The sequence below is a fragment of the Sylvia atricapilla genome, chromosome 1, assembly GCF_009819655.1.
Source record: "Sylvia atricapilla isolate bSylAtr1 chromosome 1, bSylAtr1.pri, whole genome shotgun sequence".
Classification (NCBI taxonomy): domain Eukaryota; kingdom Metazoa; phylum Chordata; class Aves; order Passeriformes; family Sylviidae; genus Sylvia; species Sylvia atricapilla.
Window position 1 is genome coordinate 86,159,074 of NC_089140.1, and position 24,866 is coordinate 86,183,939.

Sequence of the window (24,866 nt, forward strand, 5' to 3'; positions counted from 1 at the left end):
AAAGCCTACACTTTTCTAGGTAAAAACTAGCCCAATTTGCACTGTCTCCTCATCTGGTTTCTGTGTTCCAACCATCTGACCATCTTGGTGGCCTTCAGCTGAAGCTGAAGCTAAAGCTTATAAATATTTTTCCAATAGTAGAGGAGGCCAAAACTGAATGCATTATTCCAGATGTGGTTGAATGGGTGTGGAATAAAGCTGAATAAGTGCTTTCCTCAGCCCTCTGGCTGTGCTTGTGGTAGTTCAGCTCAGTATGCTTGTAGCAACCACCTCCACTGCCATGAGCTGAATACACAGTAACAAAAAAAACAGTGTCTGCTTCCTACAGTTTAATGGCTTCTGGAACATCGAGTCCTCTACTGGATGATAAAGGTTAATCAGACCATCTCCTATGATTTAAAGTCAAAATTAAATTTGCATTTTTTGTAATATCAAGTTGGTTCTTCACACGGTATGTAAATATATTGTAGTGTTTTCCTTGAAAGATAACATTATTTATTGTCAAGAACATACTTTTTTACTTTTATGCTGTGACTAAGAGCTATATGCAATCTAGGGCACATACTAATGATCCATTAATATCTTGTTCAGATGTTTAAAATTACTCAGTCTAATGTTTTGTGCCTTTCTGCACACCTGAGTTAATACATACCCTGGAGTGCTTTCCTGCTTGGTTACAGTGCTCTCTACTACAAAAACCTGGGACTTGATTGCATTCATATATTAATCACAGTGGATGTTTACATAGTATGACTTCACTTAATAGCATAATGATGAAGAAGCCGGATGTACATAACTGTCTGGCTGAATGCCTGGCTTAGAGAAAAAGGAAGGCTTTCCACAAACATTTTTACATTTCCACAGAGGGCCAAAGAAATCACAGAAATGCTGGACATATTTTTTTACATTGTTCAATCTACTTTTCCCCACAATATATGGGAATGCTTTGCTGGATCATATATATATCTCAGAGAGTGGTTTTTGTTAATCTCCTAAGAAGCAAATAATTTCTGTCTTTAATGAATTACTTTAAAAGGTGAAGTGCTTAGTGGCAGGAAGTCATGTAAAAGCACGATTAATCACTGTGAGGTTTTTGGCTCCAGTAGGCAGCTCCTGTAAGTTACTTCAGAGGGCTTTCTTTTGTTCTTCTGCAGGACTTCTCAGTGTCTTACTTTGGGTGGTTCTATTTGGGTTTTTTTTTCTGTTTTTTTATTTTGTTGTTGTTGTTGTTGTTGTTTATTTTTTTGTTTTCTGTGGTTTTTTTTTTTTTTTTATAAATGGATTTGTTTATTTATAATTTCTGTCAGGGATATGTCCTCTTGCTATTCAGGAAACAAAAAATGGGACTTGATGTTTTTGAATATATTACCCAGACGAATTATTGTCATTCAGTCAAGAATCACTTTACAGCTATACTCCAGGGTCTTGTTTCTCCATATCTCCATTTTTCACGTTCTTATTGGGGTAAGGAAGTAGGATCATTTACACAGAATTGGGCTGTGAGATGCATAAACATATCATGAAAGATGGAAAAATGTTTTTGAATATGAAACTTCAGAAATGGTTACATTTGATGGACCAGACATTTGTAAGATTAAAAAAAAACTGCTCCGCCAGTGTTGTATTTTCGACATCGAGGTAGTGGTTGGTGTGCCGAATAATATAAATTCTCAGACAGGAAACGTAACTAGAAAAATCTCATCTTTTCCTTTAATATTATTGCATCACCTGGGTGAGACTATTTGAGAAAGAGATACAAAACAAAGTTTAAAATTAGAAAAGGCCAGACTCATACAGAGAAAGATCTGATCTGTTCTGGTGCAAGAACTGGTTCTAACTCAAACCCCTCATAGCTGATTAGCAGTGTTTAGGAAACCAGTATATACACAGATTGTTTTACTGCTCTACATAATAGTGTAAAATAAGGGCTCTTATAAAATTCCAGTGAAGCACAGACTACTACTAAGGATAAGAAACAAAAACCTGCAACTTGCACATAAAGTAAGAGTGCTGTACGGCCACTTGGTGACTCTAATTAACATCTTTGAGCTACCTAGAGTGTCCCAGTAACATGTTCTCCAAAAACACCAAACAAGTAATTTATTCACAGTTATTGTCTTACACTTGCATGTGGCTCCTTTCTTCCAGAGTGGGAGAACACAGTGGACTACCCAGACAGGAGGGAAGCAGTACAGAACTTTGTTCTTAGGAATTCAGGGAGAAGATGCTATTATGGTTTGAACACAGGAATGGGCGGAAGAAAATTCGCCATCTGTTGACAGCTCTGCCCCTGTGGGTGTGGGTGAAATTTTAAAGGCAGGTGAATAATGTATGACTTGTATGTGAATGAAAGCTGAGGTTTTCCAAGCTCTGCAACAAATGAACCCTCCATTGTGCATGCTTCCTGTCTGAGAGTCACTTTGCTTTGAGGAAGCCTCGTGGCAAATTTCTATTCACTGACTGGATAAAGCATAGCTTTTAAATTAGATTACTGATGTAAACACTTACTATTACAAATTTAAAATGTGTTATAAAAATTTGTGGGAAAAGTGAAATCTCTATCTTGCAGTGTAGTTTATTATACAGTACATAACACAAAAGATAAATCTTGGTGTTCAAATATATTTATTTACAAAAAAATCTCAATCTCAGAGGATTCATTCTTTGTTTTGTAAAACGTTCCGATAATCTGGGATGGAAGATGCAAAGGAGGGAGTAATAAACATTTTTACAAACATTACTAAAATTCTCTACCGATTTCCTTATTTCCTTCCTTTTTTTCTTCTATTATTTTTCTTCCTTTTTTTCCATGTACATTTTACTGTTTGTTGCTGCATACTTTCTAGTCTTGGGTGTGAGAGAAATAGTTCTTTTTCCATAGTTGCTCAAAAGTTTCTCCTGCTAACCTCAGAATATGTATAACTACAAGAAATGTTATTTGGGTGTTGGTTACTAGATTACCATTCATATTTCATTTTTCTAATGGGTGCATCCATGTTTGCTAGCTCTGTCTTAATTTTACTTCACTGGTCAGTTCTTTTAATGTCAGAGTGTCCTCTGCTGTACATAGCAAAAACAGCAGTATGTTACAGATTCTTTCATTCATGGTGATCAAAAGGCAGTGAATAAGAAACTCAGTAGGGATCTGTGCAACTTATTTAAATTTTTCTGTCAAAAGCATTTTTGCAAAGTTCTTTCTAGTTCCCCCCAAATCACTCATGCTATAGATGATTTTGTAAATAGAATTTACATTAAAACCTCCTTTACACTCCCACTCACCCTCACCAAAGTTTTATGTTTAAAGGGAAGATTTCACTGAGAACAAATATTAGGAAAATTGCCCAAAAACAATCCACTGGGACACCTTCTCCGAATGTCAGATAAGAAACAGGGATAAACCTTTATGAAGTTTTAAAAAATGAAAGCTGGGAGGAGTGGCCAGTACCCCAGAGGGTTGTGCAGCCCTTTAGAGGGACCTAGACAGGGTGGAGAGATGGGCAGAAAGAACCTTTCTGAAAGTCAACAAAGGCAAATGCGGAGTCCTGCACCTGGGGAGAAATGACCCCAGGCACCAGCACAGGCTGGGGGTGACCTGCTGGAAAGCAGCTCTGTGGAGAAGGACCTGGGGGTCCTGGTGGACAACAAGCTGTCCATGAGCCAGCAGTGCTCTTGTAGCCAAGAGGCCAATGGTGTTCTCTGGTGCATTAGGAAGAACATTGCCTCCAGCTTGAGGTGCTCCTCTACTGCCCCTCTACTCAACCGTGGTAAGGCCACGTCTGGAGTGCTATGTCCAGTTCTGGGCTCCTCAGTACAAGAAAGACACAGAGCTCCTGGAGCAGGTCCAGCAGAGAACAACAAAGGCGATTAAAGGACTGGTACATCACTCTTATGAGGGAGGACTGAGAGAACTTGGCCTGTTCAGCCTCAAGAAGAGATGACTGAGAGGGGACCTTATCAATATCTCTAAGTATCCAAAGAGAAGGTGCCAGAGGGTAGATTCAGGTACTGCTCAGTGGTGCCAAGCAACAGGGTAAGAGTAAACTGGCAGAAACTGATGCCCAGGAAGTTCCACCTGGAAATGAGGAAGAACTTTTTTACTGTGCAGGTCACCAAGCACCGGAACATGGTGCCCAGAGAGGGTGTAGAGTCTCCCTCACTGGAGATACTCAAGAATTGTCCAGACACAATCCTGTGCCATGTTCTGGGATGACACTGCTTGAGCAGGGAGGTTGGATCCGATGATCCACTGTGGTCCCTTCAACGTGACCCACTCTGTGATCCTTTTAAATACTCAAAAAATATTTTTGTTCATAACTAGCATTCTGCTCTTTGATGAGGACAAACTGGATGTGTAAAAGGTTATAGGAATGCTCTATTTTAAGGACAGATAGCTAGCCATTGTCAGGATGTCCTAAGAGTAAGGCATATGCATATTTTTTAATTAATACACATGTAATTTTATAGAAAAATTAAAAATACTGACAACTGTAGTCATAATTATTAGCCACAGAAATAGGTTTCAGGACAGACCTGTAGGAGTTAACGTGGACAGCTCTCTGAAATTGTCAGCCAGTTGGTAATGCTTAAAGAAATTATGTCAAATGTTTTTTCAGAAGGACAGCAGGGAAGGCTAGAAATGCTCACAACAAGATTAGGAATGCTACTTATGTTAAGTAGCACAGAGTACCTTTCCCTGTTTAGAGAATCCTTGAAAAATGAGTGAAGATGATACAATAGAAAATCTAGGGAGAATATAAAGGTAAGCAGACAATAATTTTTATTCACTATTTCCAAATTAGCAGAAGTAGCAACAATGCAATAAAGCCTTAAGGGAACAGGTTTGAAACAGCAGAGAGGAAGCATTTTTGCACATAATCTTATCAGTGAACAGTGAAATTCTGTCACATCATACTGTTAATGCCAGAAATCAAAACCAGAAAGAGACAGCTTTTAGAAATGAGACCAGACACTTCTGTAGTGAATATGAAATACCATACACCCAGTATCACAGTAAGGGCCTGGGGAGGAACAACCCCAAGTACCAGCGTTGGAGAGCAGTTCTCCTGGGAAGGACCTGGGAGTCTTGGTGGGTGACAGGTTGACCATAGGGCCAAGGGCCTCCTGGGTGCATTGGGAACAGTGTGGCCAGCAGGTCAAGGAGGTGATCCTGCCCCTCTATTCAGCCCTAGTGAGGCCACCTCTGGAGTGCTGTGGCCAGTTCTGGGCTCCTCAGCACAAGGAAGATGAGGCGCTGGAGAGGGTGCTCAGTGGAAGCCACAAATGATTTGGGGTCTGGAGCGTCTCTCTAGTGAGGTGAGACTGAAGGAGCTGGGAATGTTTAATCTGGACAAGAGAAGACTGAGAAAGGATCTCATCAATACATACAAATATCTCAAAAGCAGGTACCAAGAGGATGGTATCAAACTCTTTTCAGTGGCATGTAGTGACAGGACGAGGAGCAATGGCCATAAACTAAAACACAAGACATTCCACCCCAATCTCAGGAAGAACTGCTTACGTTGAGGGTGGCAGAGCGCTGGAATAGGCTGCCCAAGGAGATTATAGATTCTCCCTTTCTGAAGAGAAAATGTGTCCAAACCCACCTGGACACATTCCTGTGTAACCTGCTCTATCTGACCCTGCCTTGGCAGGGCGATCCGGATGGTCCCTTCCAGCCATAACGATTCCGTCATTCTCAACCTGCTGGGCCAAAGAACCCGATAGGCCTGGCTTGCCTTGTGGGGGGCTCTTATTTGCATGTGCGTTTTTATGTTATGTTCCCAGGGCGCGATGCTGACAGATCGACCCCATCCCCGAGTGGTCCCATCCCCGCGGGATCCCATCCCCGAGTGGTGCCATCCCCGCGGGATCCCATCCCCGAGTGGTGCCATCCCCGCGGGATCCCACCCCCGAGTGGTCCCATCCCCGCCCGATCCCTTCCCTGCCCGATCCCATCCCCGCGGTCCCGCCCCAGCGCCCGCCCCGCGGCTCGCGCTCGCCGGAAGTGATGGCGCGCGGGAAGGGGGCGGGGCGCGCGGCGCGCACGGGCCTCGGCCGCCGCCATTTTGTTGGCGCCGGGCGCTGCCGCCGGGGTGGGAAAGGCTGGGAATTGCTCGTCGGCTCCTCCCTCGTCGGGGCCGAGAGGCGGAGACTGAGCGCGGCCCGGCCGGGACGGGACGGAGCGGCGGGGCCCAACGCGGCGCAGCGATGTCGGCATTCTCGGAGGCGGCGCTGGAGCGGAAGCTGTCGGAGCTGAGCAACTCGCAGCAGAGCGTGCAGACCCTGAGCCTGTGGCTCATCCACCACCGCAAGCACTCGGCGCTCATCGTCAGCGTGTGGGAGCGGGAGCTGCGCAAAGGTGAGGCCGGGGCCGGGCAGGGCCCTCCGGAGGCGGCCCGGGGCGGCGGGGCCGGGAGGAGGCGGCGGCTGCCCGGGGGCTGCTCGGCCTGCGGGGCCGGCGGGGACACAGCGACCACAGGCCCGGGCGCCCGGGGGGGGCGGGACTGCTGGGGCCAGCGTTAAACGTCGGGTCTCCGTTTCCCCATGACCGTGGGCTGCCGGGTGCTTCTTCTCCTCCCTTTTTTCTTCCGCTCTGCTCGCTCCTCTCTTTTCTTTCCCGTTCCCCCCTTCTCCCCGTAATGAGATGTCCCTGAGGAGGCTGCCCCTTGTGTTTTATTTCTGTTTTTTAAGGAGAAAGGAAAGTGGGAAACCGGAAGGAATCCGGCGAGCCGGGGGTTTAGGGCTTTTTGTTGTTAATATTAATTACAGCTCTTTCAAGACGGAGCCTTTTAAGGTATTCTTTTACATCGTCTTTAGTGATGGTTAGCCGTAATACTATTTGAATTCCTTATCCACTCAGGGTTTTTTTGCCAGAAGCTGTTCTTGAAGGGCCAGTGAGGATGGGAATACACTGAAGGAAGAGCAGTGTAATGTGTCCAAAGTGGTTTTACTTCCTGGTTTTGCCAGATGGTTAATACCAATGTTAGCATAATAAAAACGTGAGTTTCTTTAGCTGTATTCAGTGTGCAGACTTAAATGCTAATGTGGTTCTCCGTTTAACAGCAAAGAACTTGCAGCTATAGGCAGTAGCTCGGGGAGTGAAAGGGAGAAATGGCATATGAGGGTGTGTTTGACCTGATTGGATAATGTGACCTTAAGTTCGTTCATTTAAGAAAAAGAAAACTCACTTGCTAGAACTCTGCTTTGGTCTACGAAATAATGCTGTTTTCCAGTAGCTTCCTTTGGAGTCTCACTAATATGTGGGCCTTTAATGGGAAAAATAGAAGAATCAGTCTTTCAGACTGAGAGGAAAAACAGCACTAAGCCATTACAGGACTTCTGAAAGAGTAAGGAACCACTGAGTTGCGTATAATACGGCTTCTGTGGTTTAGTTTAAAATACTCTTTTTCTGGGATTTGTTGAATTTTGAAATTTGAAGCATGAGTTGAATTCTTTTTTGTACTGGCTGAAGAGAGACTGACTTGGTGGCATATTCCATCTTAGGAAGCAAACACATTTTCACTCTGTGTTAGTTGCAGGCTTGCTTTGTTTTTTGTTTTTGTTTTTTTTTGTTCCAGGAGCAAATTAATGAATCCCCCACCTGTGTCTGAAACATTTCACATTTCTGGACCTTCTAATTAAACAAGACCAATGTAAGGAGCTTTCAATGATACCAGAAAGGTATCTTAAACTAATTGAAATAGACACAGAGTTTTGGTTGCTCATCTTAATTAACATGCACAATACTAGTTCACAGTACTCTGTGATAATAATGGTCAGTCTTTAACTGTAATTTTCCTGTTGTGCTGGTTGGCCACCTGAAGAAATTAAATCTTTGAAGCCTGTGCTACATGTCTGAAAGTGGCTTTGAGAGGCAAGGTTAACAACCTTGTTTTGAGCTTTTGGTGAGGATAGCTGCCATAATTGGGTCTGTTTCATTTGTTGAAGTTGTTTTACTGCTTCAAAGTAGGAATTTGCTGTGACCTCTCTCTGGATGCCAACCTTCAGGGATCTGTGGAAAGCATGTGAAACTCTGTGTGTGCTAGGAATAGCTTAGTTGCTTTCAGTCCTGATCCTTCTGGGCTTTTAGGCCTGTGTGAAGTATTTCAGATTGGAAAACAGAAGTTTCATTTGAAGCTGCCGTAGGTAATATACACAGGATGTGTTTTAATTTTCCATCTCTTATAATATCCAAGCGTCATAAATGTTAGCTTGCATTTACGTGATACTAGCGTCTGGCTGATTGTTGCAGAGAGTTATAAGATGGTGCCTAATCCCCAAATGTGGAAGCAAGTGATCTAAACAGACAGTATGGGAAAGATGAGAGGAAAACTGCTGTCCTGTGGTGAAGCGAATGCATAAAACACCACAAAGCAGGATATTGGCAATGAGGCTGTAACTAGAGTAAGTTTAAGGGTCCTGAATTTCCTGTCATCCAAACCATGGAAACATGACTTCTCTCCTACCTGAGAGGAAAATTGCGTCTATTTGGGAAATATGGATATCAAAATTATTGATGTTGACAGCTGCTATTGCTAGCTAGTAGTGTCCTGGAACTGAAAATCGAACCTTCCCTTTCTGGATTTTATTTCCTTTCATTGTATCCCCTTATTTATTGTGACCCCTGTCTCCAGACCTTCCTTCCAGCCTACTGCCTTTCAGGAACATTGTATAACTAGTTGGCTTGAACACAGTACAATGATACTACATTTTTTCTGGGTACTTTTGGTTTTGGTAAAAGATCACTCGGGTCAGATGAGCTTGCATGAGCCTTTCTGAACGTGTCTCTAGCTATTAATAAGGACAAGTCCTAAGAGCAGAGCTCTTACTTTCCGAGATGTTTGGTTCTGATTATTTTATTTTTAAAAGAGTGGAGGTGAAAAGACAGCTTTTCAAAGCTGCATATAATTTACACAGCGTAAAATGTTAGTGCCCTTCTGTTTACTTGGATTAATTAGCAGTGATCAGGTCCCATATTCTGTCATCCCTATGGATCATCAGTTCAGTACACCTTCATATACAGCTTCTCTTAAAAAGTGTATGCTGAGGAAAATGATCCTCCTTCAGCTAGATTTCAGAGGCATGAAATGTAACTCTCAAAGTTAAATAGTTAATTACTTGGTAGTCATAAGCTTATTCAGTATTTAAGTGGTTAAGTAGTACTAATTAATTAACTTGTGATTGTCTCATTTTAAAAAGGCAACTTTTAAATGGCCCCATTTAAACCTATGTAATATTGTGTATCTTTAAAGGAAATGACTTTCAAGGTTTCTTTTTAAGCTGAGTAGTGGCATAACAGATACAAATTTGTTGTGTCAGCTTGCAGTCACTGAATGGCTGCTGGAAAACCCCTTAGGAAGGACCTTTGAATAGGCTCTTCTGAGATGGAGTCTATTGAGAATTATTTTTCCATGTTTGCAAGTCAGGGATGTTCTCTTGCATACATCTCTTGCTGCCTGATTTCAGGATGGTCTGCAACTGTAGAGTTAGCTCCTTGTTTGTTCATTTTTTGAAACAAAAAAAATTCACTTCTGTAATTCAAAGCATCTGCCTTCTAGGGTGAACAGTAAGTGCTTGTTCAGTAGGCTCAATGTGCAATTTGCTGTACTTGGTTAAGATATGTTCTTTTTCAGAGGAAAAAAACCCAAATTGCTAAAAGTTTAGAATATGGGACTTGTTATTTTGAGTTCCAATTAGTTGTTGATAATAATCTTTTCCTGTCATCTCATTTTCTGTCAGCTTTTCCAGGTCCAGCTCTGTCACTTGTTAAGTATTTATTTCTTAGTGGTATTTGAATAAGCACAGAATATTCTGAGTTGGGAGGGACCCACAAGGATCGGCATGTCCAAGTCTTGGCTCTGCACGGGGCACTGTTGTGTTATATCTTTCACTCTAATTTCAGATTCAGGTATCTGTTTCTGCAGAGCCCGACATGGCATCCCAATGATAAGTCAATAACAAAGTGATGGTGATCATCCCCCATCCTCCTTAATCACTTGACCTCTTGTTTAGGCTGTCGTCTGTCCCCCCACCCGTGTCACAGCGATCATTGTCTTCCCTGCGCAGCTTATCTAGGTCAGTAGAGCCATTGTGTATTTGCCTTTAGACAGCCACAGTTGTGTAGGTACATCTGCGCTGCTGCAGGGAAATATATTTGTTGTGCTTTACCCTGCCAGTTCCCCTGCCGTTTCTGTTTCCAGCTTATTATGCTTTTCTAGGTTGGGTGTTTTTTGGTGTTGAAGGCATTGAGTGGTATAAGAAGCTACTTTTTTTTGCTTATTTATGGTTTGTCTACAGCTTCTGCTATTGGGACATATGCTGGTGCTTGGGTCCTCATCCACGATAGCTGTTGGCATTGATGCAGTGTGTTTTTCTGAAGCCACTGGCTGTTGTGGCAGCTGCTGAAATTTGGAAGATAGAGGATTTTAGTAAGTAAATTGAGAAGGTGTTGCAACACTTAAAGCAGATTTGAAAGTTGTACTACATCTGAATTACTCTAATATTTAGCTGCTTTGGAGCACAACTGCAGCCAAAAGTGGTTGCAATATATTGCCTTGCAGATGGGAATTGGATCACAGGAAACAAGTTCCTGGTTTAAAGGAATTATTTTGTGTACCGTGCAGTGTAGTTTTTTCTGCCAGGAGAAGGAATCTTTCTTTTCTGCTGATTTTAAGATTATTTTACTTAGTGATGTGTTTTTTAGTGATTTTACTTAGTGTCATTGGCCAATATGAGAGAATAAATAATTTTGATTTATTTTATCTAAGAGAAGCGAAACTATGGCTTTTGGATTTCACTGGTTACGTGATTCCCACATGAATCTTCTCATCCACGCCAAAAGGTTTGGAGAGCAGCAAACAGGCAAAACTTTGGGTGAATGGACGCTGTTGAATCCAGTTAGGGAAACGTATTTGCTGTGTGTGTGATTTACAAAATGATCTGTGGTTAGGAGCAGCACAGTGGTGATATAAGAGCCTTTCATTTAAACCAGTTATGTTTGGGCTGTTTAGTCCAAACATGCACGTCACCTGTACCTGCCTGTCTCTCACCATTTCGGTTCTGAATGCTGAAGTGTAGGGTCTTTTTCCTATCCTGAAACTGTTGTTGCTGTGGATTCATATCCATCTTGGCATTTTACCAGCCGGGCAAGGCAATGAAAGGAGTTTGTTTGTTTCATACGTTCAGGTAATTCAGGATAGGCACTAAGTGCAGCAGGAAGCTTGTGCAGAGTAATTATGTTGGAATGGTTTCCTTGGTCTGTGACCAGCTTTCTGACATTCCCTTGGTAATTCGATGCTGATGGCCTTATTCCCAGCAGAGGCTGAGAGCTGTGTTCCCTTTGTTAGTAGTCTCCATACTCAGTCGAAATACTTGTATCCTCAAACCTTGAACACATTCAGTTGGCAATCACATTTCCCTCTTTCAAAAGAAAACACAGCAATTAGCAAACCTTGGTAAAATCTATCAGGTGGCTGTGCAAGGCTAAACACTTAGTTTAGCCTTTTCTTAGTAGAAGATTAATGAATTTTAAGGTTAAATGCTTGTTGTACAGCATGCCTTTCATGGATTATGTTATCTTTGAACTGTCTTTTCTGGTGGCAGCCTCTCAAGTGGCTTTTTAGAGTTACAGTGCCAAAGATGTTCTGCTCAATCAGCGTGCATAAAAACCTAGGTTAGCTCTCTGCGGTGTGAAGGATCAGTGATCTTGCACTCATGTTTCAATGCTGCTTGACTTAACAATGTTTGGTCTTGTAATAAAAAGCTTGAAAGCTTGTCAGGTGTTTACAGGGATGTCAGGAGCTCCTCTTGCAAAGGTGTGAGGCATGCTGTAAGAAAGTGTCCCAGAGATTTTGGAAGAAGTGGTGGCACTCATAAACTCTCCTGTGTGTGTATAGACTAAAGTAATTTGAAAGCAGTTTAGCCAAGTCTTTATCTGAATCCGTACTAGAGAACTTGAGTATGCTAATGAGATGTTTAGAGCTGATAACTGTTGTGGGATTTTAACATATTGATGCTTACTGTCTCAAACCCTTTTGTTAGGTGGTGTTTTCTTTCAAGGTCGGTTTATACAGCAGAGCTGGCCTGTAGAAGGTCACTGCCTGGTGTAAGATTTTTCCAATGGCTCAGTCAGTCTATAAACTTGTAGTGGGGTGTAAGTGAAATCTCTTATGCTTGTGTGTTTTTCTGTAGTTTCTTCCAATATATATCTAAGACAGCAAATACTTCTTGGCTTCAGGTGTAAAACAGCATGAAACTAATGGGCATGTTTCTAGCAATCTTCATGGGAGCTCAATTTCAAATGCAGGAGGTAAACCTGAAGGAGACAAATACAGGTGATTATGCTGACTTTTGATTGCCAGGGCTAACCCCGGTGAAAATGAGTGGTTTATTGCCTTTCAGGGTAAAATACGGGTTTCTTTCACTAAAGTGGTGGCTTGTCAGTGTTGAGACTTCTCTAAGTCTTATGGATTAAAGCATTATAATGTCAGGGCACTGATACTGAGCTGTTAGAGAACCAGGCATGCCCAGACAGGGCTAACAGGAATGAGTTCCTGAGAAGGATAGATTGCCAGGAACTAAGACTTGATAATGTTGTCTCCACAGCAGATATCTCAGTATGTTAATTGTTGATGAAATATCATTATTATCTGAAGAATATTCATTGGCATTTAAACATGTCAGATGCATTTTTGGGACAGACATAGTTTCATTTGCAAGGTGCCAATCCCATGTAGTCTCATTGAAGATGCTTTAAGAGTAATATGTGTAATGTGGCTTTTACACCAACCAGCACTGTTGACGTGTTAAAGTGTTTCAAAATCCAGTGCTTCAGGGAGCTGCTTTGGTGGCTAAATGGGGAATCTGGCTGCAACAAGCAGAGGAGTTACATGAGCACTGCACAAAGCTTCTGAAAAGATGACTCGATCCAACACGGATGATTTCTTGGCAGTTTTGTGTTTGCAGACAGTACTGTTGGTGTACCAGAGATGATGTGGGTTAGCTGCTTCTAACACTGCACATTCTGACAGTGTGTGCCCTTCAGATCCTTATTCAACCTAGATACTTTCCTTAGAAAAGGTTTTTTCCCTTCATTTTCTTCTGACCGTAAGAACACTTTTGCTCTTAGCCTTGCCATGTGTTGAGGACCTTCAAAAATTGTTTGTTTGATCCATTTTGATGTTCTGAGGTTTATCAATGCCCAGGGCTGGGAAGTATCACTGCTGCTGAAGAGAGGTGCTTTAAACATAATTCATTCTGCAGAACAGATCTATTTGGTCCTGAATTTAATTTGTGTTTCAGACATCACTAATTAATTTATATTGGTGCTAGCAATAGAATGTTTTCAGCTCAGGTGTCAGCCTCAGTTGCCAGAAGTTACATTGCACTTCAGTCTCATGTGTAAGGCAGAGACCAGTATGTAAATCTTGAAGATTTGTGAAGGGAGAGGGAACGCTTCTCAGGACCAGACATAATTTTTACCTTTGAAATTTTGTGCAGCACATTGTTACAGCAAGAGGAATTAAATTTTACTTCACAATTTTCCTTGTGAATAATAAGGGTAGAAAATTAATTGAATGTTCAGCTGAAGACGCAGATAGCTTAATAGTGGGCTTAGGATTTTTGTTCAATCTGCACAGCTTTGTTTATATTGAATTGTGGTAGGAAGCTAAAAGGTAATACTCTGAAAGTAGGAAGCTGAAAAGGAAATAAGCCTGAAAGTGACTTTCTGGGGTTTAAGATGCTTTTACCAAATATAATACATCAATCTTTTACTGCAGTGAATAGATACAGCCTAGACTTTGTGAGAGCCAGCATTGCCCGACTTCATGTCACTGTGTATCCATCTCATGTCTTTGCCAGCCCAATTGATTTGGCCGTTTATTGGAAAGAAGGAAGTTTGGGTCTGTCACAAATGAGGATTAAATCCTCATCACTGAGGATAAAAACATGAGGGGTTTTTTCCTGGTAAAATGGATGGCCAAAAGCCTGTTCTGCCTGCAGTTCCAGAGGATATAGGATGGGGAACAGCCTGCTTCATTAGATTTTGAGTCCTAATTCTGGGCTTATTTAAGAGCTGAGAGAGGAGGCAGGGCCATCTTTGGTAAACACTAGTTACTTTTTGATTATGCCTATGAGACAGCGTATTTTCTGACATTCTCTCTGAATAATTGAAGACTTGGTAGGTGTCAGAACTCTGATTTACGTGAAACGTAGGTATGAGATGTGTTGTTTTATCATCAGTCAGTTTTAATATAGAAATTTATAGGTTTTTATATAGGAATTGAGCAGCACAAGTTTATAGAACCTACATTATAGATTAGCCATATTTTGACTGAAGTAGATTAATTTCCTGGGTGCTTGCATGTAGTGACTTCACTCTTTGGAGCAGACTCTGTGAAGAGTCCTCCTTGTGTCCATCACTTCCAAGCTAATTTTTTTTTGTTTGTTTTCTACTCTTTAGTTTGCCTTGATTGTAAGAGAAGTGCATTTTTACAGTGGACAAAGGGGTTTTTCCCCAGTCAGTCCAGAACTCCCAACTTGTTAGATATGTCTGTTCAAGAGATTGGGAAGAATTCGGTACTTCAAGGAGAAATCCTTTCGAGGAGTCGTTTTGTAATGCAAAAATTATTCTCAAAAGCATTTCCCTAGAGTGAAAGCATATTAACATTGAATTCTCTCATTATATATGAGGGTGGCAGTTCTGCATTTTTGAGAGGATGGAGTAGAAAGTAACAAAATCAAATCATATTTGCTTGTGCAAATTATAAGAAATCCTGGATTGTTGTTACCACAGTGCTGCTTTCCTTGAGAGAGCAGAAAAAACTTGTCTTTCAAGAGAAACCTCTTTTTAAAATCAGAGTGTACATACTGAGATTATGTGGTGGTAATACTATTCTGGTGTTAACCAAAGGTAGAAATGTTACAATAAGAGTTTCAGCTCCAACAAACTTGTAGACTAATGAAGATTAGATGAAGTGTAAATGAAAATACCCAGGTAGGAGTACTTAGAGAACATGGAATAAATAGATTTTGAGAAACACCTCGTAAATTGGAAGGTTGTAGTCTATTGCACATTGAGAGGTGGGATAAGATGTTCAAGATGTTTGGAGAAGAGATATACCACAGTACCTTGAAAGTGGTTTTTGAAAACGTTTTTGTGCTATTACAGCTGCTGGCACATGAGTGTTTTAACAATTCGGGGGTGAGGAAGGGGAGTATCACAGGGACACTGACTACGGATTGACTGTTCAGTTTGCTTAAATGTGAGAATGAGGAGAGGTTATGTAAGACTGAGTGAAATTCAGACTGAAAAGGAGGAGGTTCTTCGTGTGAATGGTTGTGGATCTGTGAAGTGCCTTGTCAGAAGACTGCATGAGTGTAAGAAATTTAAGCGGGCTTAAAAGGAAGCTGAAGTACTTGGAAGAAATCCACAAAGGCCACCAAACAGGAATCGTAAAAGGCTCCGGAAAACACCTGAAAATAGTTTGGGAATGAAGAACACTTTGGAATATCTGGGGAAATTTTCTGTTTGCTTTTTGAGATAGCACTAAATGGAAGTTGTGTCATACTATGAAGGAAGAAGAACTTGAATGAAGGGAGCGAAAACCTAATGGGTGACTAAAATCTTTTCAGATGAAAATGCCGAAAATGTGAAATTATGTAAACAGTAATGAAAATGGGAAAAACACACTTGATTTCAGGCTGTGCGGGGGTGGGTGTTTGCATTCAGTGTGAACTTGGATCTATAGATATTAGCTAAAGGAAATAAAATTTCTAATTATTCTTTACTTTTCTTTTTGTTAGCAAAACCAAATAGGAAGCTGACATTCCTGTACTTGGCCAATGATGTCATACAGAACAGCAAAAGAAAAGGACCAGAATTTACAAAAGACTTTGCTCCAGTAATAGTGGAGGCCTTTAAGCATGTTTCAAGGTACAGTAAACTTGTGTGTGCGGTGTCCTTCAAATGGCACTTGAGGGGTGTTCAGAGAAGTCGTCAGTTAATGTCTTCTGGCCCAGCTGGTCTTCATGTGCTATTTCTATACTTGAAATCTTGTTAGTTTAATTTATTCAGTGTTCTTTTGATCTTGGATAGTCTTACTACTGTTGGATGGAGTTTGATAATAAATTCATCAGCATTCAGTCCCTTTTTGCCTTGGAAGGCTCTTAGCTATTCCTGAAGGCAAGACTTGCTTACTGTCTATGTTTATGGGCTACAACAGTTTGACATTTTTCATTACTGTGTGTTGCATGATTTTTTTTTCCCCAGCAGCCTCTAATCTCATTGTATGAGGAAGCTAGAGTCTTGAGTCTTGGTACAGAATTATTTTCACAATGATACACAGCTGTTGAAGCAATGTAAACCTATTTGTAGTGTGTGCAGATTTATGGGTTGAAAAAAAAAAAAAACAGAGTTGGGTGTTGGCCTTTTTTTCCCTCATCTGCTTGCCTTTTTCCCCCCTCATCTGGGAGACACTGAACTCATCTTTGTTTACTTAAAAATGTGAATTCGTTATTTTCTGAGCTTATTTGCCTCCTGATGCTTGGATATTGCCAAGATCTGTGAAGGTCTTTCTGTGAAAAAATAGTTATACAGCAGCACTGTACTTCTACCTAGTGCTGATATTTACTTTTTTCCCTTGTAACAGTGAGTCTGATGAGAGTTGTAAGAAACACCTTGGCCGAGTGCTGTCTATATGGGAAGAAAGGTCTGTTTATGAAAATGATGTATTAGAACAACTTAGGCAAGCTTTGTGTAAGTATTTTATGAGTATATGGAGGTTCAGTCTCATGTTTGAAATAGTATTTCCCTGAGTGCTCTTTGTTTTCATTTAGATGGAGACAGAAAGGTGAGGAAGCGCACATATGAGCAGATCAAAGTTGATGAAAATAACTGTTCACCTCGAAGTTCTCCCACCGATCCTCCTCAGGTAAAAGCAGGTTTATAAAATTCTCTATTTACATCTGGTTTCATATAGAATTTTTCAGTTACCTTTTTTTTTTGAATGGTCTCTGTTTTTCAGTGAGGTACTGTTTCTGGGCAAGGCTGGCTACACCTGAAACTTTTCACAATTTTTCAGTGGGGTATGCTGTAACTTTATGTATTTGACACTAAATCAAAATGTATGAACTGTATGTCCAGCTTTGTTCATGTCAGGATTTCAGCAATAGCTTCTATGATTTACTGAGTTCTCATTCAGTTTCCAGGGTAATAGTGACTAACACATGTAGTAGAGTAAGATTGTTATGGATTTATCGATGAGTATTTCCCAAAGTTTCAGTCGTGATGGCTGTGAAAAATTTTTGTCTACCTTGCAGTGTTACAGCTTTTCTAATTCTTGTGGAGTTTTGTTGAGATATTGTCCTATCTCAGAAGGACTTTTCTTATAGTGAAAAATGACTGTCCTCAGGTCATGACAGTTTAGTATGTTTCTCCGTAGCAGATGTCTGGGCTTCTGTGAACATCAGCACTACTTCCAGAAGAAGTGCACTGGTACAGTCTTTTGCAAAACAACAAGAAAAGTAATTGTAAAAAATATATAATAAAATGAAAGGTACTGTAAAATAATCACTACTGTCAAGAGGAAAAGATTTATAACTGTTCTTATACCGAGAATTTAAATGAAAAAGCTCTTGTAGAAAGGTGACCTTTAAAACTAGAAACACTACAATGTTGTGCTGAAAATTAAAGGTTTTGTTTGATTCTAAAGGTGATACTGTAAATGCTGTAAAAATTACCATCAAATCAATACAATAAGCTTGTTGTAAAGTACTTTTGTTTTGTTGTAGGATCTGCTTATTTAAACTAGTTCTCAATCTTGCATGCTTTTTTCAGACCACAGATCTCATTAGAGCATTACAAGAACTAGAAAACGCTGCCTCTGGGGATGCAGCAGTTCACCAGAGAATAGCTTCCTTGCCTATAGAGGTCCAGGATGTGTCCCTGTTAGACAGAATAACAGGTGAGGGTTGGGGGCCTGGTAACCAAAGTGCTCTTCAAAGAAAATAATCGTACATAATGAAATCATGCTTTGTTTTTCTCTGCTTCCTTTTTAGATAAGGAATCTGGAGAGCAGCTTTCCAAAATGGTAGATGATGCATGTATGTTGCTGGCGGATTACAATGGCAGGTTGGCAGCTGAAATAGATGATAGAAAACAGCTAACTCGAATGTTATCAGACTTTCTCCGGTGTCAAAAAGAGTTCCTTGCAGAGAAAGAACATAAGCTGGAAGTGCGTAATGTTTTGTTTTAGTCCCTTCTTCACTAAAGCTTGTTCTTGCAAATGTTTTTAGTTAGCCTAAACAACCTCTCCAAAGATAAATATTTTATTGCCACTGTTATGTCTTTGCTTCCAGCACATTATTAACATGTTGTTTGATTCCAGTGTTCTAAACCTAGTAAACCAGCTCTTTCTGCTTTTTTAGCTGTTTAGTCTTGGTTATATCTACAGACTCGTTTTAGTAGTGCAGATAGAAAGTCTTGTCCCTGGAGTTGGAAACCTAATTTTTTCATAGTGTCATTTTCTTTCCATGCTTTTTTCATTCATTGTTGTAAGTCTTAGTTATGTATTTGCTAAAGGATAAGAATTTAATTTCAGGTTTCAGCACAACTTTTTAACTTGACTCAAGCATCCATGAAACCCAGTAAAATGTAGTTGTAGCTTCTGCGGCCTCTAACACAGCTGGCTATCAGCACTAGCACCAGCAGGACCAGACAGATCTTAGGAAAGATGCAGGGTGAGCAGCTCATTATTAGCAAATGATCCCTTAAGTTATTCTGTTCTTTGCTGTTACCAGTCATCTGTTTTCCTTCCTACCATGTACAACTGTAAAGTCTCCTACTGAACATTCTACATATTTAGAATATGTCCATAATTTCATGTCAATTGCTTCCCAGTGTTAATTTGGGTTTTACAATAATGGAATTCAAGCTGCATCATTTTGCAAGGGGAGATGCCTGAGCAATCACAGTGCCCTGTAACTGCAGCATATGCATCTATGATACCAAAACTAATTACTCTTCAGGTTTCATCATATACACATATCAAGAACATTTTCTTTCTCTAATGGTTTCTTTACCTTTTTATAACTTCGTAACTTGGATTCAGATTTTGTTGTGCTTTTGTTCCAGAAAATGCTGTTCATAATGTATTTGAAGTCGTCATTCAGATGAGTTGTATCATTCCTAGCCTACTCTTACTTCCTGACTTACTTCCTTTCCTCTGTGCCTCACAGAAAAGCAATTGATGAAGGGTCTTCCTATCAACCTTGCTGTGTTTATCCTGTGGGAAGAATATCAACCAACTTCTTGTAAGATAGATGGCGTGCACGGTAGTGCTGATTTTAGTAGCAACTGATCCAACTGCATAATGGAATCTGGAAGATTAAAGAACAGGAAGCCTTACGCTTTTCATTGTGTGCCTTACCTTCCCTCTGCCTGTGTCCTTTGAAGGACAAGTTCCCACAGTTTCAGCAAAGGGCAGGTTGTCTAGAGGCACTGACATGTTTATTTGTCGCTCATTACCAGGAGTTATACTCTGTTTAGTTATAGTAGACTGCCAGGATAGTGAGTTGCTCAAAAGGCAGTGACTTAGATCTTCAGACAGATTTACACTTCTGTAAAACGAGAGAGCTCAGTTTAAAAGAAATTAAAAGTGGTAGCTCAGCTGTGAACAGATTCCACCCTTGTTGATTGTTTTTGACAAATATAAACGAGTGTAATTTCCCAATATTGCTAGATCAGAGAATTCATAAATCTGAGAGAAAGCAATTCCATATTACTGGGCTGTTACAGTCCTTCACGTGGTTTCTTGGTGGAATTATCTAGACTGCTAAAGAATTTAGTTCTAATGTAGCACAGTTTCATTTCTGGACTAGTTTGAGGTCTTTAAAAAGTGGGAGACAGTCCTCAGTATCTATAGCAGTCTGTTTTAAACAGGTGAAGTTCTAGGACGTTGGAAGTACATTGTAAGAATGTTTTTAGGCTGATGAGTGTGGCATAAATGATTTCCTAATACAGAACTAAGAGCCAGGATGGTGTCAACCCATTTACTAATAAAGGCCTGTGAGCCAAGAGATTTCAAAAAACAAGAGCCTGAAAACTAAGTTTCTAAACTAGTATTGAGTAAAGTGACTTTTTACTCACTACCAGTAGGGCTATTTGGTTTGGGAAGTAGAGGCTGATAAACATTCTGAAGTTTTGAAATGTAGCATTAGTGTCTGTAGGGATTGCTGACTTAGCACATGTAGGATTTATTTTGATGATTAAGAAGTGGAGATGAAGCAAGGAGTCTGTTTTTACAGATTTGGGAAATTCCATGGCTCAAATTTAACCTCCCTTCTTGGCTTCTCATTTGAAATAGCACTGGGAGAGGGCCTGTCAACTGATTCTTTGAGAAGGTATTTCCCTGATGTGTCTGTCCCTAGGTTTTGCTGTTCAAGTTTTGTTTCTGGTGAAATTAATTTGTTCCAGACAAGCTTGTTTCTTGCGTTTCTGACTTCTGGCTATTGACACTTTCACAGGTGTATCATGGTCTCTCAGGTGTAACAGGAAGTCTTTATTTCTTCCTGAATTACTATCTGTGAATATAATGCTGAGATCCTACCTTACTGATTCCTTACCGTACCAAACATGTATAGTAAGGAGCAATGTATTCTTAGTTGAATCTAAAAATGTTACCTTCTGTTAACAATTTGAATTGGAATTGAATTGTCAGTAGCTTTCAGCATTAGATAGAAGCTTTAGACCTAAATTTCCAGATCTTTTATCTTCTAAAGATAATTAGAGGTAAGTAATTATGAATAATTGATCTTCCCATGAATAATTTTTTGAGAATAAGAGTCTCTCTAATAGTTATTTTTGAAACAGAAGTGCATGATTCCCATCAAAAGCTAGGTAATGTAGGTGCTATATCTTGACAGGAAATTTTGATAACTGGTAAATAATGTTATGTCTGCATCAAAAGCTAAGTGTACTGCTTGGTAGGTGACTTTCCTAAGTATGTTTGGGGTAAGTAGTCTTTAACTCTTAATTTGTTTTCTTTAACATCTGTCTAGCTTCTGTTGCAGGTGGTGGACATGGACCTATCTTCTAATGATGTCACCATTCATTAGTATACACATCCTGCTAAAAATAAATTTAAGAATCAAAATCTTGTATTGTCTGTTGTTTTTGAAAACTTGAAGAGGAGGAATTCTATGACTACTCATACCAAAGCTCTGCTATTTTCATCTAGATTCTCACAAGCATTAATGACTTTAGGCCTGAGATGGATAAGCATTTATCCAATGTCATTTCTTTTTCTTGAAGACTAAAATTTTCACATGGTTCTTCCTAAAACTCTCACATTTTTTCAGTGAAATAATTCAAAATTCCCAATGCAGAAGTTTGGGAGTTGCTTGCATTGAAGCTGCCATTTCCAAAAGGAGAAAGCTGTGAAAACAAGACTTTTTCAGCCTTTTGACACTGTTGGGTTTACATGATTAGAAATGAGAAGTGATGAATGTAGAACTTCCCCTTCACAAGCACAATAAAAAAACTTCCGCTTTATTAGGTAACATAGTAAGTGTGCTTTATAATTGCACTTAGACCCCTTTAGAATCCCCCTCAAATTCAGGGTCATACTAAGGAGTCTTTTCCCTTCATTTCTGGTAGTTTTAAAGTAGTGTAAATATTTAAGGTTCAGTGTACTGTGGCTCCAGCTAGGATTTCTAGCTAGGTAGGATTCTGTCTATTAGAGAAAATGGAAATTTTTGCAAAAAATATTTTTGTGGAGCACTTTTCTGAAGCCTTCAATGACTAATACCATTCCTCTTTTCTACTACTTTGGTTGACTTTTCCCTTCTTTCCTTCTGTGTTGTGTCTCGCGCTTATGTCCTTGTTCATCCACTAGTTTTTGAACAAAAATATTGCTTGCTCTCTTGCTGTCACTGAAGAATAAAAATGAGATTTTTATGTTATATAGCAACAAGGAATTGGGTGTACATAAATTGATACCCAGATGCCTCATGTCCTTTTGATAAGACTGTCCTGTTATTCTAGAATTAATATGGCCTTAGAAATGACATGAACAAGAGAAATCCTTGCTTTACTGTTCTCTCATTTCTTTGCTTTTGCCTCTACCTCCCACAGACTCCTGGATTACAGAGTGGTTAGTCTATTACTAAATTTCACATAATGGTTTTGTTAGTTGTAACTCTTGACTCATGAACAGATGTGAGTAGGGGATCACAAGACACTATCTCACCTTAATTTTGACCTTATGGAAAGATGTATTGCTACACTTAGTGTATAGCGGATATACAGTTTCTTGCACACTCTTTCTATCAATATACCACTTTAAATTTGGGAATATCATGTCAGTATATCCAAAATTTTATGAGGGAAGTGCTACTTTGGGAAGCCTGCCTCTGATTTAGCAGCTTGCATTTGATTAAAACACTTAATGGTGCTATCTTACATTTCTGATTTTCTACATCTCTCTGAGCAGTATTCATATTCTTACACTCACACATCTCGTTTTGATTGTGGTTTCTTAGTGTGTTGAGAGAATACGATATGTTCAGTGCACATTTATTTCATGATTGAGCTTTTATGGCTCCATATAACCTGACTTATCTTCTTAAAGATTATAATTTTGTCTTGGAATTTTACAGATAAACAGCAGTTAGTCAGCTTTGACTTTAGCTCTGGATTGAAAGACCTTTTTTATTCTTGCTCAGTTCGCACTTAGTGGTTTCAAATGTAGACAAAAATATCAAGCAAACAGTTCAGGGCTGGCAGTGTTATAACAGGTGTTATATTATATCCTTTAGTATTTTTTTTCATTACCGAACTGGGTTGGTATACCCTTTACCGTGGCCTTTTTGTTATCACGGGATGTAGGGCTATCCTTGGCTTTTTTTTTATTTCTTTAAACTCCTTATTTTTCCTTAGTATGTCAGCCTTTTTTGCTCAGTGACAGAGTACTTAGGGTAATATATTCCATTATGCTTTATATTTTTCTAGTTCACTTCAGATAATTGGGATGCATTTTTTCATAACTTTGCAGCTGAGCACTAAAATTATTTTACTAAGCTTTGGCTGAAGATTGATTTGTAGGATCCCTACAAAGGAGCCCTACATTGCCTTTAATTACGGGGTGGAGTTTACAGCGTAGAAGGTGATCTACAACTCCATCAATGTGGCAGCAACACAATAACTCAAGTTATTCTGGAGTTGGAACTGAACGGTGCAGTGATTACAGAACTGGTGACTGGAAGGTATCAGGAAGTGGTCAGTAAGGTTCATCCAAACCCACTATGACTGGTTTGAGTACTTAAGATCTTCTGAGAGATGCTTGGTAACAGAAATAGGCGTACCTAATAGTGGTACAAACAGATCATACTGTGTGATCTCTTGATGTGCTGAACCATTGTATTTGTTTTTGTTCAAGATTGCAGCTTAAAAAATTGAAGCTGACTTGGCAGTGCTTCTAGCTCAGGGAGTATATGACTTCTACTGAAAAAAATGTTTTGAGTCAAGGCAGATACTCAGGGGCTGAATGGACTCTGTTTTTTTATAATAAAGGGCCTCCACCAAATTTACTTTTTTTCTCTAGTGGCCCAGTTCTGAGTAACTTGCACTGTTTTTCAGAGAAACGTATGTAGCTCTTCACCATCAGGAAGGAAACCTAGGGTAAAGATTTCTAATGGACATGTTCTTTATGTTCTAGCTCTCCCCATCCTTCCATGTACGAAATGAAATGTGATTCTGTAACAGGCCACTATGCTTAGATATTGGTGTAGATTAGTTGAAGTCTCTTACTTATAGGCTGTCCATTTGAGAGGCTTTGTGTAGTGTAAATGCTTTACTAGAATTGCACAGTGCAAGTCTTTTAGTGAATACCAGCATTGGGTTTGTGTTTTGTAAAAACCAAAACTAAGTTTCCATAAGATGAGTTGTTTGGATCATCTACCCAGAGGTGACTGGGGAGAATTAAGTGATCACTGAAATAGTAACTTCTCTTAATTTCTCTTAAAGGTTTATTTAGTTAGAAGTTAAGGTGAGGGGACATTTAAAATAAGACATGGGTTGCATCTCTTATCTGCAGTGGAAGTAGGCTTGTAAGTTTTTATCTAAGACCTATCTTTTAGATGTTGTTTCTTTGTTTCCATAAGCACTTGTTTCAGTGTCAGGAGATCAACTTGCAGTTTTGTAGAAGTAATTTGTAGGACTAGAGTGGAGAACAGCAGCCCTTATACCAAACACAGCAAAGCAAAGTGAAAGGGTTGGTGCATTTTGTTCCCCGTGTTGTACCCATTCTGTGAGAGTAATGCCTAACAATCTCTCTGTACTTGAGCAGTAAATGTACCTCTTTCATATAGCGACTTACCAACTGCAACCTCAGATACCGTAGTAGAGAGTTACTCAGTTGGTACCTGAGAGATTAGACTTCACAGCTCAGTGTTGTCATTCACAGCAGCAGAAACAGTTCAAGGTTTCCACCTTTTAAATTGTCTTATCAGATACTTGACTATAAATCCTGGCTTTTTTAACAGAACAGATTGAACAGGTTGTAGGTTGTACTTTGCTCATCCTTGTAAAATAAAGATAACCTTTTGCTTCAGTTCATCACATTTTAAAGCATTGTTTGTCATTCAAGATACTCAGGTTTTGAAACAAGGTAATAAAAATGTTACATTTTTTAAATCCATTTCACCTTTATTATTTGTGAAGGGTATTTTTAGCTTTCACTGTGCAACTTACCAGTTTTTATTGAAAGGGGGAAGAAAAGGTATATATGTATGAGATACCGCAAGATACCAGCTACTTTAATATCTCTGAGGTGCATTTTGAATTCCTCATAAAAATACTGAGAAGATAC

General features: G+C 39.8%; 1 protein-coding gene across 5 annotated transcripts in view; it reads left to right on the top strand.

Moving 5' to 3' along the window:
- The first annotated feature begins 6,037 nt into the window (after window positions 1-6,037).
- The window catches only part of RPRD1A (regulation of nuclear pre-mRNA domain containing 1A), a 44,026-nt gene continuing 25,197 nt past the window's right edge, over window positions 6,038-24,866 (top strand). Inside the window, exons 1-7 of one of the 5 annotated variants that reach the window (XR_010744485.1) lie at window positions 6,038-6,358; window positions 15,805-15,934; window positions 16,650-16,756; window positions 16,837-16,931; window positions 17,837-17,963; window positions 18,058-20,788; window positions 21,058-21,152. Coding sequence is in view for 3 of the 5 variants with exons in the window: in XM_066327068.1 (XP_066183165.1) it covers window positions 6,208-6,358; window positions 15,805-15,934; window positions 16,650-16,756; window positions 16,837-16,931; window positions 17,837-17,963; window positions 18,058-18,233; window positions 21,058-21,114 (843 nt within the window). In the remaining 2 variants the exon portion in view is untranslated. Of the gene's footprint in view, window positions 6,359-15,804; window positions 15,935-16,649; window positions 16,757-16,836; window positions 16,932-17,836; window positions 17,964-18,057; window positions 20,789-21,057; window positions 21,153-24,866 lie in introns of those variants that run through there. The other 4 variants (XR_010744487.1, XM_066327068.1, XM_066327075.1 and 1 more) reach the window with 4 other exon arrangements.